Source organism: Mus musculus, chromosome 16 (assembly GCF_000001635.26).
Source record: "Mus musculus strain C57BL/6J chromosome 16, GRCm38.p6 C57BL/6J".
Lineage (NCBI taxonomy): Eukaryota > Metazoa > Chordata > Mammalia > Rodentia > Muridae > Mus > Mus musculus.
This window is the reverse complement of record NC_000082.6, coordinates 19,666,709-19,679,402: the sequence shown is the minus strand read 5'-3', so window position 1 is coordinate 19,679,402 and position 12,694 is coordinate 19,666,709. Positions and strand designations below refer to the sequence as shown.

Here is a 12,694-nt window from a genome sequence, read left to right as displayed (position 1 = left end):
CTGTGTAGAAATCTGCCCATTTCATGCAGGTTTTCCAGTTTTGTTGAGTATAGCCTTTTGTATTAGGATATGATGATGTTTTGGATTTCCTCATGTTCTGTTATTATGTCTCCGTTTTCATTTCTGATTTTGTTAGGATACTGTCCCTGTGCCCTCTAGTTAGTCTCAAAGAACCTGCTACTGATTTGGTTGTTTCTTTGAATAGTTCTTTTTGTTTCCACTTGGTTGATTTTAGTCCTGAGTTTGATTATTTCCCACTATCTACTCCTCTTGGTTGAATATGTTTCCTTTTGTTCTAGAGCTTTTAGGTGTGCTGTTAAGCTGCTAGTGTATGCTCTCTCCAGTTTCTTTTTAGAGGCAGTCAGAGCTATGAGTTTTTTATTGTGTCCCATTAGTTTGGGTATGTTGTGGCTTCATTTTCATTAAACTCTAAAAAGTCTTTAATTTCTTTCTTTATTTCTTCCTTGACCAAGGTATCATTGAGAAGAATGTTGTTCATTTTCCACATGAATGTTGGCTTTCTATCATTTATGCTGTTATTGACAATCAGCCTTAGTCCATGGTGATGTGATAGAATGCATGGGACAATTTCAATAATTTTGTATCTGTTGAGGCCTGTTTTGTGACCAATTATATGGTCAGTTTTGGAGAAGGTGCCATGAGGTGCTGAGAAGAAGGTATATCTTTTTGTTTTAGGATAAAATGTTCTATAGATATCTGTTAGATCATTTCTTTCATAACTTCTGTTAGTTTCAATGGGTCTCTGTTTAGTTTCTGTTTCCATGATCTGTCCATTGGTGAAAGTGGTGTGTTGAAGTCTCCCACTATTATTGTGTGAGGTGCAATGTGTGCTTTGAGCTTTACTAAAGTGTCTTTAATGAATGTGACTGCTCTTGCATTTGGAGCAGAGATATTCAGAATTGAGAGTTCATCTTGGAAGATTTTACCTTTGGTGAGTATGAAGTGCCCCTCTTTGTCTTTTTTTTTTTTTTTTTTTTTTTTTAGTATCTTTGGGTTTTAAGTTGATTTTATTCGCTATTAGAATGGCTACTCCAGCTTGTTTCTTGTGACCATTTTCTTGGAAAACTATTTTCCAGTCTTTCACTCTGGTATAGTGTCTGTCTTTTTTGCTGAGGTGGGATTCCTGTAAGCAGTAAAAAGTTGGGTCCTGTTTGTGTAGCCAGTCTGTTAGTCTGTCTTTTATTGGGGGATTGAGTCCATTGATATTAAGCGATATTAAAGAAAAGTAATTGTTCCTTTCTGTTATTTTTCTTGTTAAATGTGGGATTATGTACTTGTGGCTGTCTTCTTTTCAGTTTGTTGATGGATTACTTTCTTGCTTTTTCCAGGGCATGGTTTCCATCATTGTGTTGGTGGTTTCCCTTTTTTTATCCTTTAAGGGCTGGATTCGTGGAAAGATATTGTGTGAATTTCATTTTGTTATGGAGTATTTTGGTTTCTCCATCTATGGTAGTTGAGAGTTTTGCTGGGTATAGTAGCCTGGGCTGACATTTGTGTTTTCTTAGGGTCTGTATAACATCTGTCCAGGATCTTCTGGCTTTCATAGTTTCTGGTGAGAAGTCTGGTGTTATTCTAATAGGTCTGCCTTTATATGACATTTTTCCCTTACAGCTTTTAATAGTCTGTCTTTATTCAGTGCATTTGTTGTTCTGATTATTATGTGTTGGGAGGAATTTCTTTCCTGGTCCAGTCTATTTGGAGTTCTATAGGCTTCTTGTATGTTCATGGGCATCTCTTTCTTTAGGTTAGGAAAATTTTCTTCTATTATTTTGTTGAAGATATTTGCTGGCCCTTTGAGTTGAAAATCTTCATTCTCACCTACTCCTATTATCTGTAGGTTTGGTTTTCTCATTGTGTCCTGGATTTCCTGGATGTTTTGAGTTAGGATCTTTTTGCATTTTGCATTTTCTTTGATTGTTGTACCCATGTTCTCTATGGAACCTTCTGCACCTGAGATTTTCTCTTTCATCTCTTGTATTCTGTTGCTGATCCTTGCATCTATTGTTCCTGATTTCTTCCCTGGGTTTCTATCTCCAGAGTTGTCTCCCTTTGGGTTTTCTTCATTGTTTCTACTTCCATTTTTAGATCTTGGATAGTTTTGTTCAATTCTATCACCTGTTTGGTTATGCTTTCCTCTAATTCTTTAATGGATTTTTGTGTTTCCTCTTTCAGGATTTCTACCTGTTTAGCAGTGTTTTCCTGTAATTCCTTAAGGACTTCTACCTGTTTAGCAGTGTTCTCCTGTATTTCTTTAAGCGAGTTATTTATGCCCTTCTTAAAGTCATCTACCAGCTTCATGACATAATTTTAAACCTGAATTTTGCTTTTCGGGAGTGTTGGGGTATCCAGAACTTGCTGTGGGAGGTGCACTGGGTTCTGATGATGTTGAGTGGTCTTGGTTTCTGTTAGTAAGATTCTTAGGTTTGCCTTTCACAATCTGGTAATCTCTGGTATTAGATTTTCTAGCTGTCTCTGAGTGGAGCTTGTTCCTCCTGTGATTCTTTACCCTCTGTCAGCACTCCTAGGAGTCCAACTCTCTCCTGAGTCCCAGTGGTCAGAGCAATCTCTGCAGACAAGCGCTCCTCTTGCAGGGAAGGTGCACAGAAGTCTGGAGCTCATATCTACCCCCTGAGTCCTTGGGTCAGAGCCCTCCCTGGAGGCTGACTCTCCTCTGGCAGGGAAGGTGCCCAGGGGTCTGGGTCTCATCTCTGCCTCCTGGCTGAGGATGAAGGCTTGAAGGGATCCTGTCCAAGAAGCTCTGTTGCTTCTTCTTCCTACCTGCTCTCCTGCATAGACTGGTCTCAGTGATTCCAAAATCTTGGATGTGCTAGGGCTCGCCAAGTTGGCACCCAAGATGGCACAGGGCTGGAGCTGACTGGAATGAACCCCAGCTGCTGGATGCAATGTTATTTTTATCTAAGGGTTGATGAGTCCTTCAAACTCCACCCTGTACAATCATGAGAATGGTTACTTTAGGTTAATACCATCCACCTTTACTCATTATTCCACTCCATCTTCTAGATGTAATTGCATTTTGGAAACTTGGTAGAACTGAAATTCTCCTGGGGAAATATTAGTTTTAGACTCTAGTAACAAGTAAGAAATAGAGAAATCTGAGCCTAGGAGTCATTCATTACATATTTTTTATTTATTGTATAATATGTTTATTCTTTTTGAAGTTTTCAAATATAATTATGACTAGCACAAACATACCCTAGCCCTCATATCAAGTATTTAGTAGCCATTAATATAAGCCTAAAACTTGATATTACCTAATTATTAGCACATCACTCTTTTACAGGAAGAAAACTTATATTATATTAGTGAAGTTGGAGCATATTTGACCATCTCAAATACAGGTTAGTAAAAGAACAGGTCTCACATCATTGCTGTCTGGTTATCCTATTTTCTTATCATTGACTCTGATAATTTTTGATGCTGATTTTTAATAAAAACAGCATGTAACTAAATCTTTGGGGAATTCAAAATCTGTGTGTACTTCAGTTTATCTGATTATGGACTATGATGGTCTAGATTATATTAACAATACCAAATTATAAGTTTAGTTCCTTTTTAACTGATTTGTTATTGGAGTGAAATTTATTCTGTATTCTTAATTGTATGTTATGCTACAAAATTAAGCTATTGCTAGGTACCAACCTTTGTCTGTGTTAGCCATAATACCCAAGCTGGTCAGATTCTGTATAGTAGAGCTTGCATTCTAGAAAGAAATAGCACTATATACAGCCACATTAAATTATATTAATAAGTGATAATCAGTTCTGTGAGTAAGCAAAAACTAGAATGTCAAAGAATGGAAAGACTTTGGGAAGCCTCCAGAGAAGAAAGACTATTTTGAAAATGTGATGTTTGAACACAGTATCTCTATTTAGGGACATCTTATTTGAAGCAATTTTGCCAGATGACATTAATAAAAGATGCATGGGTTTTAATGAGTGAGCTTGTTAAAGTAGCTATATTTACTATTTTTATATTGGTGCAGTAAAGCTTTATAGCTAAGGTAACTTTTAGAAAGAAGGGTATATTTGGTTTATGGCTCCAAAGACATGAGTTCATTAGCATCATGGGAGAAAAGTGTGGCTGCAGGAAGGCATAATGGCTGAGGAATGGGGCAGGAAACTGAGGAGTTACATCTTCATTTGTAAGCTGAGGCAGTGATGTACTCATCCAACAAGGCCATGTCCCTGAGCAGTGCCACCATCTGAAGACCAATATTAAAATGTCAGAGCCTATGAGGGACGTTCTCATTTAAGCTACCACAGCAGCTAAGGAACAATAGTGCTGTTTCTAATGTTCTAGAAAGTGAACACACAGTACATGTGGTCTAGAGCATATAGAACCTATGGGCAGGTCAGCTAAAGACTTGAGAGTTTATTTTAAAGCTTATAAGTATACCATAGGAAGATTTGGGTTAAGAGAATGGTATAACAGATTTGCATTTATGAACGTTTACTTTGCTTACCTTATGGAAAATTACCCATAGAGAGACATTTAAAACAATTTATAAGTGTTCATGTTTAGAGAGATAATGTTTCCAACAGAATCTAATGAGTTTATGGAAGCCCTCAGATATTACCCTAGAAAATCTAGCTTTAGATATCACATTTGTATTGAGCTCATCCACTATGCCAGTCACTACCTTTGGAACATTCTGGTTTTAAATAAGTATTATTATTTTATTGGTTTAAACATAATTTATTATCTCCCAGTAATGATATTTTTAAGAAGTAAAACTGTGGGGACAAAGTCTGTTTAAAATGTGTGCCATATCATTGATGCCCCAGCATAGGGGGATGCTAGGGTGGTGAGGTGGGAGTGAGTGGGTGGGTTGGTGAGCTCCCTTATAGAAGCAGGAGGGAGGGGGATGATATAGAGGTTTTTTCATAGAGGAAATCAGGAAGGAGGATAATATTTGAAATATAAATATATATATGTCAATTTATTTATGAGATATGACATCTATTTATATCTATATCTGTATCTGTATCTATATAATCTATATCTATATTTATCTATATCTGTTTGTGTGTGCACTATATTTTATTGATATTATTGATATTGCTCAAGGGGATTTTGTTAGTGATGGTAATTAAATGAAAGTTAAAGAAAACAACTAAAAACTAATTTTCATATGTTAACTTACACTTGCCTCATGAAGATTAGAGAATAAGTATCATGTGTGCTAATAGAAATTGTTTAATGTTATCTCGAGATGAACAAGATTTTAGCCAGTAGTAGTGCAGTCAACTCTTATGAAAGGTGGGAAAGGAATATCAAACTAGAGATTAACTTAGAGGCTTATAGGGATACCAGTTCTATGTTCATATAATTAAGAGCTCAGCAATATTAGCAGAAAGAATAGTAGAAACAGTAATGGTGGTTTTCATGTTATTGTGGTACCGGTACTAGTATTAGTAATAGCGGTTCATTATCATTACAGTACTGATATAAGACTTAATGTTAATGGGGATGGCAGCAATAGGATAGGCCAATGAATGATATGTGGGTAGGGAGATAATAGATAAAAAACTACAGATTTATATCACATGATATAGTAGTATAAATAGATAATTTAGTACATCATCTTAGGCCAACTTGTTAATTTTAACAAAAGTGGTAAAATTGCCATAAAAGTAGTCTGTACACCTAGAGTATTTTTTCATGAATAAAAGATGGCAGGACTCTAAGGTTACCCCAACTGATGGAAGGCAACTGGCTATACATGAGCATAGTAGTGGCACCTGGAACTCAATTAATATTGTCAGGTTTGTCACATATCATATTTTACTTTGTCTTCAGAGAAGACTTACCAGGGAAAGAAGAATACTTTGATGATGTTTGAGACAGTAGTTGGGCATTCCTTCAAGTGTGTCAGTGAGCAGAGCATCCAGCTGTCAGCTCAGCTTCAAATGAAAACAATGAATATCCACCTTCAGGCCTTTGATTTCGAAGGAGACTCCTTTGGAAATGGTAAGTTAAATGTCCTCAAGTCACAAGCAGACTTTAAGGACCTAAGAGGCAGTTCCAAGGTGTCTTTATTCTGAAGCTGTCAAGGGGCCAGATCATGTGGTTTACTATCATAGTATAACTCTGTGAAGTTTTAAGGGCTGTACTCACCCTATGCTTACATGTAAAAACCATATATATAACTCCACCTGTGCCTGCCAACTTACCCCAGTAGGATGACTCTTCATCTGACTCACTCATTTAAACGCACACACACACACACACACACACACACACACACACACACACACACACACAAATACACACACACACACACACACAAATACACACACACACACACACAAATATACACACACACACACAAACACACACACACACACACAGAGGCACACATGCATACACCCACACACATACACATGCACGTACACCAAGAAAAGAGGGGAAACATTGTGCACTCCTCTCATAAATGCTGAAGACTAAACAATTCCAGCATGTTCAGAGGACATTTTAAACATCTTCAGTAAGAGATTTAAAAAAGACTTTTAATAGATTCTTCCCATTTGTAGAGAGGGAAAAGCAAGATGTGCTCTGTCCACATTCAAGAATGAAGTTAAGTTCTGTCAGAGTCACTTTTCTGGAATATAAGGCATCATTGGACATTGTCTCCGAGCCAGTTTAGTTTACATGCATCTGACTTTTTCTTTGAATTTGAACTACAGCACAGAGCTTGTCTGGAACTTTCCAAGGTGAAACTAGCTTTAGATGAAGGCCAGGGCTAGGTAGGTCACTTTTTAGAAAAGCCTTTGTCTTAGTCACTGTTCTTTTGCTATGAAGAAATACCATAACCATAGCAATTCATAAAAGGGGGCATTCAAGAGTTTCATAGGGTTAGTTTATTATCATTGTAGTAAGGAGCATGTGGCATATAGGGTGTCATGGCTCTGGAACTGAGAGCTTTATATCCATATCCATAGATATTAGAGAGAAAACAGAGAGAACCTGGTCTGGCACAGAGTTTTGAAGGCCAAAGTCTACTCCTAGTGATATTCTTCTTGAAACAAGGCCACATGTACTACAAGGCCACACCTTTTCATCCTCTTAATCCTTCTCAATAGTGCCACTCCCTGATGAGTAAGCATTCAAATAGATGAGCCCACAGGAGCCATTATTATTCAAACCACCACAACCACCTTTTCTATGTTTAGAAAGCAGTGTTATTCAGTCTTCTATGTTTGACCAGAATAGTCATATACATCACCTAAAATATCTTTCTTATAAGAACTCAAAAACATTATAAGTACTTTTCAAACATGTTTAGAGGCTTCATGTGAACTTCTAACATGAATCTTATTTTACTTTGGGTTCCATTATATAACTAAAGATGTGCCTAGGGAAAAAACCTTCCTTTTCATTTATCAAATTAAGAGTTCAGCTGTTGTTTGCTTGGATCCTGTGTTTTTGAAGGGTTTCTTTCTGTCTTAGAGTTTCTGCATTTGCCTTTTGTCTTCATCATAGGGTTAATATTAGTATCACCACAGTTAAGCTGTCAAAAACTGATCTTAGTGTGTCTAACTTCTAGAAAATATTTACTTCTTGCAAAATATCCTCTAACATTAATCATGGGATTTCAGAATGAGGCACACAGTTGACTGTCTAACTGCAAAAAAAAAAAAAAAAAAAATTATGTGAAGAAGGAAAGGGATAGATCTAGCAAACAAGACCTGTCTCATGTCTGGTTACCATTATGAATGCTCACAAGCAAATGCATAAAAGCTCTTTTCTTTGTTTTTCTAAGGAAGGAATAATTAATAGTTAAAGAAACCCTAAGGAAGAGACCAACATTCTTTCATTCTTTTTGCTATTCACCTTCTCATTGAACTCTCACAAACTCCTACCGTTCTATCACCCAAAAGTTTCCCATTTGGTTACTGCCTTAGCTCAAGTCTATATTCCTAGATTTTGTAATTAAAACAAATTTTTTTGTGATGCTCAAGTGGAAAGATATATGCCATTCTTTAAATGCTATATTTTATGAATAACGGTCACTTTAAAAGGAGAAAGCTATTGTGTGAATGAAATTTAAAGAAAAAGGTACAAGGGCCATGGGAACAGTGCTCTTGATGAGGAGGAGATCAAAGAAGGAAAAATTTCTACAGTTTCTCTTTTTACACTCATTAGTTTAAACAGGAAGCTTATGCAATCTTGGCAACAACTGTGGTTTTTGCTTACTTATGAAATGCACTTGCCCTTTTTGGAGGTGTCTTAGTTCTTTCCACATTCCTAAGGGGTTGAGTGAAGCATATGGAAGATTTAAGAGATCCTGCAGGGTCTAGGTTTCTTCTAAGTGACTTATAGGTAATAGCACACATCTGGCTTAGAGAGATGTGGTCCCCTTGTTCCTACGTCAAACACTTATTTTTCTAGACTCCCAGATATGAAGTGTCAAGGACCCTTGTAAAGCTCTACAGAACAGAGTGGAGGTGTTTACTTATGATGCTACCAGCCATCTTGAGGAACAACCAATTGAAGTTTATTTTACAAACCAGATGGGAACTTGTCCTGCAGTATATGTAAAAAAATGCTTCATCTTATTAGAGACATATGCAGGCTCACTGTCTGTTTTAATTTATAATGGGTATACCTGTAATGGCCATAATGTTTAACAAATGCATACTTACAGAATCAGCTTTTTTTGAAGCTAAGGCAGTGGCCTATTGAAATACTGAATATGTTTCTATAGTATGATGGACACATTTCAGTTTATTGAATTCTGTAAAGTGGGACATATCCATTTGACAAATTTCATTTCTTTGGGTACCTTTAGGGTTACTTTCTGTGGGTAATGGAGTTTGATTATAAAATGAGCAAGTAGGACATTGCTTCACAATTTCCTTGGCTTGCTGCAGGATGATAGAGAATTCTTTCTTTAAACCTTTACTGTTAACATTTTTTAAATGGAGTTCCAAAGCCTGTAGCACACATCCTTTCAATTCCATTATTACCTTATGCCAGAGGACCTGGCAGACCTGTATGGGATCTTATGTGTTATATATAGTGGATGACTCCTAATTCTGATCATTAGTTGTAGCTGAGTAAATAGTGGATTCAGTTCAGAATCATCCTGATTTTATGTGTAAAACAACCCTTTCTGCATATTGAGAGTTAGTTACTATATTAAGAGACTCTTGAAAATCTGATAACCATAAGCATTGCATATAATTCAGATTTTTTGAATCCTACTTATAGGGACCCTCAACCACTTTATTTACATCTTTTGAACTGTATCTTCCCTTTTTTAATTTATTAGCATCAGTATAAAATGTTGAGGTTCCAGAAATTGGAGTTCTTTTTATTATAAGAGGGAAAATCCAATTAGTTCCTTTTTACAAATTGAAGTAGCTTGCTTTTAGGGTATTTGTTCTTTTTTTAATCTCCCCTTTCTTCTTTTTTTAAATGGGGTATTTGTTCTTAATCTCTCCTAAGTAATACCGTCTGCTCTTTGCCAATGTTCATCTTGTGCCCATACAAAGGCAATCTCTGCATTAGTAAAAGGTACCACAACTTCAGCTGATTCATCCCAACTAATTGTCAACATCCCTCTTTTCCTTTTAGTATCAATTCAGAAACTTATTCTATGTAGGCTTTTAATTTCTTACTCTGTTTATGTTCTAAAAATATCCATTCTAAGGTGTAATATTCCTCTGCATAAGAATTCCTGTAGGTGAATGAGTAGAAGGAAAGATAACTAAGATGCAGTCCATGTTTGAATACATATAATCTAGATGTTTATCTTGTAATTTCCCTTCTACTAGAGCTAACTCTTTCTCAGCCTTGACTGAGTAGACAAGCCAGTTGTAGGCCATAGCCTTTTAATATCTCTTATTAGCTTCTGAAATTCATTGATTCTTTAATTGGTTTCTTCTGTTTTGTACTTTTTGTGGTCTAACCCTTCATAGACTTATTCTATATTGTAGATAATTAATAGAATCCCCTCTCTGTACTTTTTCAGGGGTGATTGGCCATCCCCAGCAAAGCAAGTTTTTTTTTTTAACATCATCAACTATTTCTTTTAGGATATTCATATATGAAGCAGCCAATAGAATATCATTCATATAATGATTAAATAATGGATTGAGGAAACTGTTATGAATCATCTCCAATAGCTGTTGTACAAAATATTGACAAAAGATGGGGCTATTTAACATTCCTTATGGTAGAACTTTCCAATGATATCTTTTTATTCGACAACTTCTATTAAAGGTAGGTATTGAGAAATCAAAGTTCTCTTTATCATATTTATTTAGAGGAAGTGTGAAAAAGCAATCTTTTAGATCAATAACTATGATAGGCCATTCCTTAGACAACACAGAAGGCAATGGGCTTCCAGGCCACAGAGAACCCATTGGCTTAATAATCTTATTAATTTCTCTGAGACTTTTTAACATCCTCCACTTGCCAAACTTCTTTTTGATGACAAATACCAGAGATTTCCAACGGCTGGTGGGCCCCCTATATGCTGAGACTCCAGCTACTCCTGGACTAGATGCTCTACATCTTGTAGTTTTTCATTTGTCATAGCCCATTGATCAGTCCAAATAGGTTGGTCAGTTAACCTTCTAAATGGTTATGCTGTTTGTGTTTTATCTGCCGTAGATCCTTGAAGTAAAGCTGAATTGTTAGCTCCTGCTTTGTCTTGTTTATGAACAGCCTGGACAGTCTGTAACTATCTTTGATAACACTGTGTAACTAATTTTATTTATTTATTTTTTTTATTTTGTTTTTGGTTAGAAGCCTGACTGGTTTTGTGGCCAGTCTCTGAAACTGAAGGGATATTAATTTTTGTTTTCCACTTTTATAACAGATCTCTTCCTCATAAGTTTATGGCTATATCAACCACATATGACCTTAATTTTCTTGTATGACTTTCAGGCTCTGTACATTTACGATATCTGGTGCTTTGCTTTATTTGGAATAAAGTTCTAACTCCTTGAAATTTGATGCCTACTTCTTGAACTGTCCAACCTGCAGGTCAAGATTTTGAAGAAATAATGTTGACATCTTCTCCAGTGTCAACCATTCCTTCAATTTCAATATTGTTTATTAAAATTCTTAGCATGGGCCTTTGATCCTCTGTAGAAGTTTGTCAAAATATTCGTTTTTGGCCCCTTGTTAGTTTTTTTTTTTTTGAGTTGTTTATAGAATTTGTCTCAGCCTTGTTATTTGGTCCCATGGTGTCTGCTTTCAGAGCAGTGGTGTTTAATTGTCCTGAGGAAGAGAACTCTCCTTGCTTGACATTAGGGCCTGCAAGAGGCTCCCCTGGGAGGTTTTTTGGTAAAGTGTTGCCCATTTATCTGTTGTTGCTCTACATTCTTTAGTCTACTGTTGGCCTCTGCCAGGCTCCCTTTGGGGATTAATTTGGTTTTCTCTTCAGTTTATTCTGAAATGACCCTGCTCACCACAATTAAGACATTTGAAATTTTGGGTCTTTTCAAGGCTTCAAGTGGCAGCCTCTCCTATTAAGGTCATATCATGTGATCGATGTCTAACATCAACCCAATATCTAACCCACTCATCTATTGATGCTGACCTTGTTCTCAATGGTTTCATTACTTCTTTGCATTCATCATCCACATTTTCACAAGGTAAAGACTCGATTAGTGCCTTTCTTGATAATGGATCTGATGTACTTCCTTATATAGCAGTAGTCAAACTTTGCAAAAAGTCAGGGAATATTTCTTTTGGACCTTGCATGACTTGAAGAAATGGCTCAAGTCTTTTCTTTGTTTCTGCAAATTTCTCCCAGACATAAGGCTGCCAAGCAACACAATGTCAAGATTTCTTCATCATATTCAGCCTGCACCTTGATCTCAGCAAGATGACTTTCACCAAGCAGCTGACCTTTAGAAATATTTCTACCCTGACTCTATTTTTTTTTTTTAGTGTGTGTGTGCTATCTCCTTTGTATCTTCTCTTTACCATGAGAACCATTGTAAATATGAGCCAGGTTCTAATTTGCTTTATCTATATTCTTTCAGTCTTGGGGGGTTATTCTATTTTTAGTAGCCCAAGAAGGCAGGATTTTTTTTTTTTTTACAAATGGCCAATACATTTCAAAATTAGTGATACTTTCCTTAAATTTTCTCAGTTCTAACACATCTGTGGGTTGCCATTCAAATTCCTGATAATTCTGTGGATGGTCATCACCTGCTGGCCTTTGTTGCATACTAACTGGATAAACTAAAGTTTGTTTTCTAATAACCCTTGGTTGGCTTTCTCTGGTTTTATCTTCTGTCTCCACCTGAATATTTTCCTTAATATTTTAAGTTCCTTATGTTGATTTATTAGCTTTAGTAAATTATCCTGTAGACTCTGCTTCCAAATTTTATCACTATCTATTTTCTGTTCAGTCTGATCTATGAAATTCTGCAATTTCTGCTCTAATATTCTTTCCAGTGTCTGTCTCCAACCTTCATTTTCCTCTCTCTGTTGCTTATCTTGACCTATAAATTTCTGTACCTTTAGTTCCAGTGTTTTTTTCTAGGCTGTTTCCAAGTTTATTTCTCTGTTGATCAGTCTCACCTATGAATTTCTGTATTTTCTGTCCTATAAAATCCTCTAATCTCTTTTCTAAGGCTCATAATTTTTTATCTAGGGCCCTGTCTTTTGAGAAGACACTAACATTGCA

General features: G+C 36.2%; 1 protein-coding gene across 1 annotated transcript in view; it reads left to right on the top strand.

The window, feature by feature from the left end:
• Lamp3 (lysosomal-associated membrane protein 3) overlaps positions 1–12,694 on the top strand; it is a 52,985-nt gene that overhangs the window by 26,963 nt on the left and 13,328 nt on the right. Inside the window, exons 4-5 of the mRNA NM_177356.3 lie at positions 3,323–3,380; positions 5,842–6,012. Of these exons, the coding sequence (NP_796330.2) occupies positions 3,323–3,380; positions 5,842–6,012 (229 nt within the window). The remainder of the gene's footprint in view (positions 1–3,322; positions 3,381–5,841; positions 6,013–12,694) is intronic.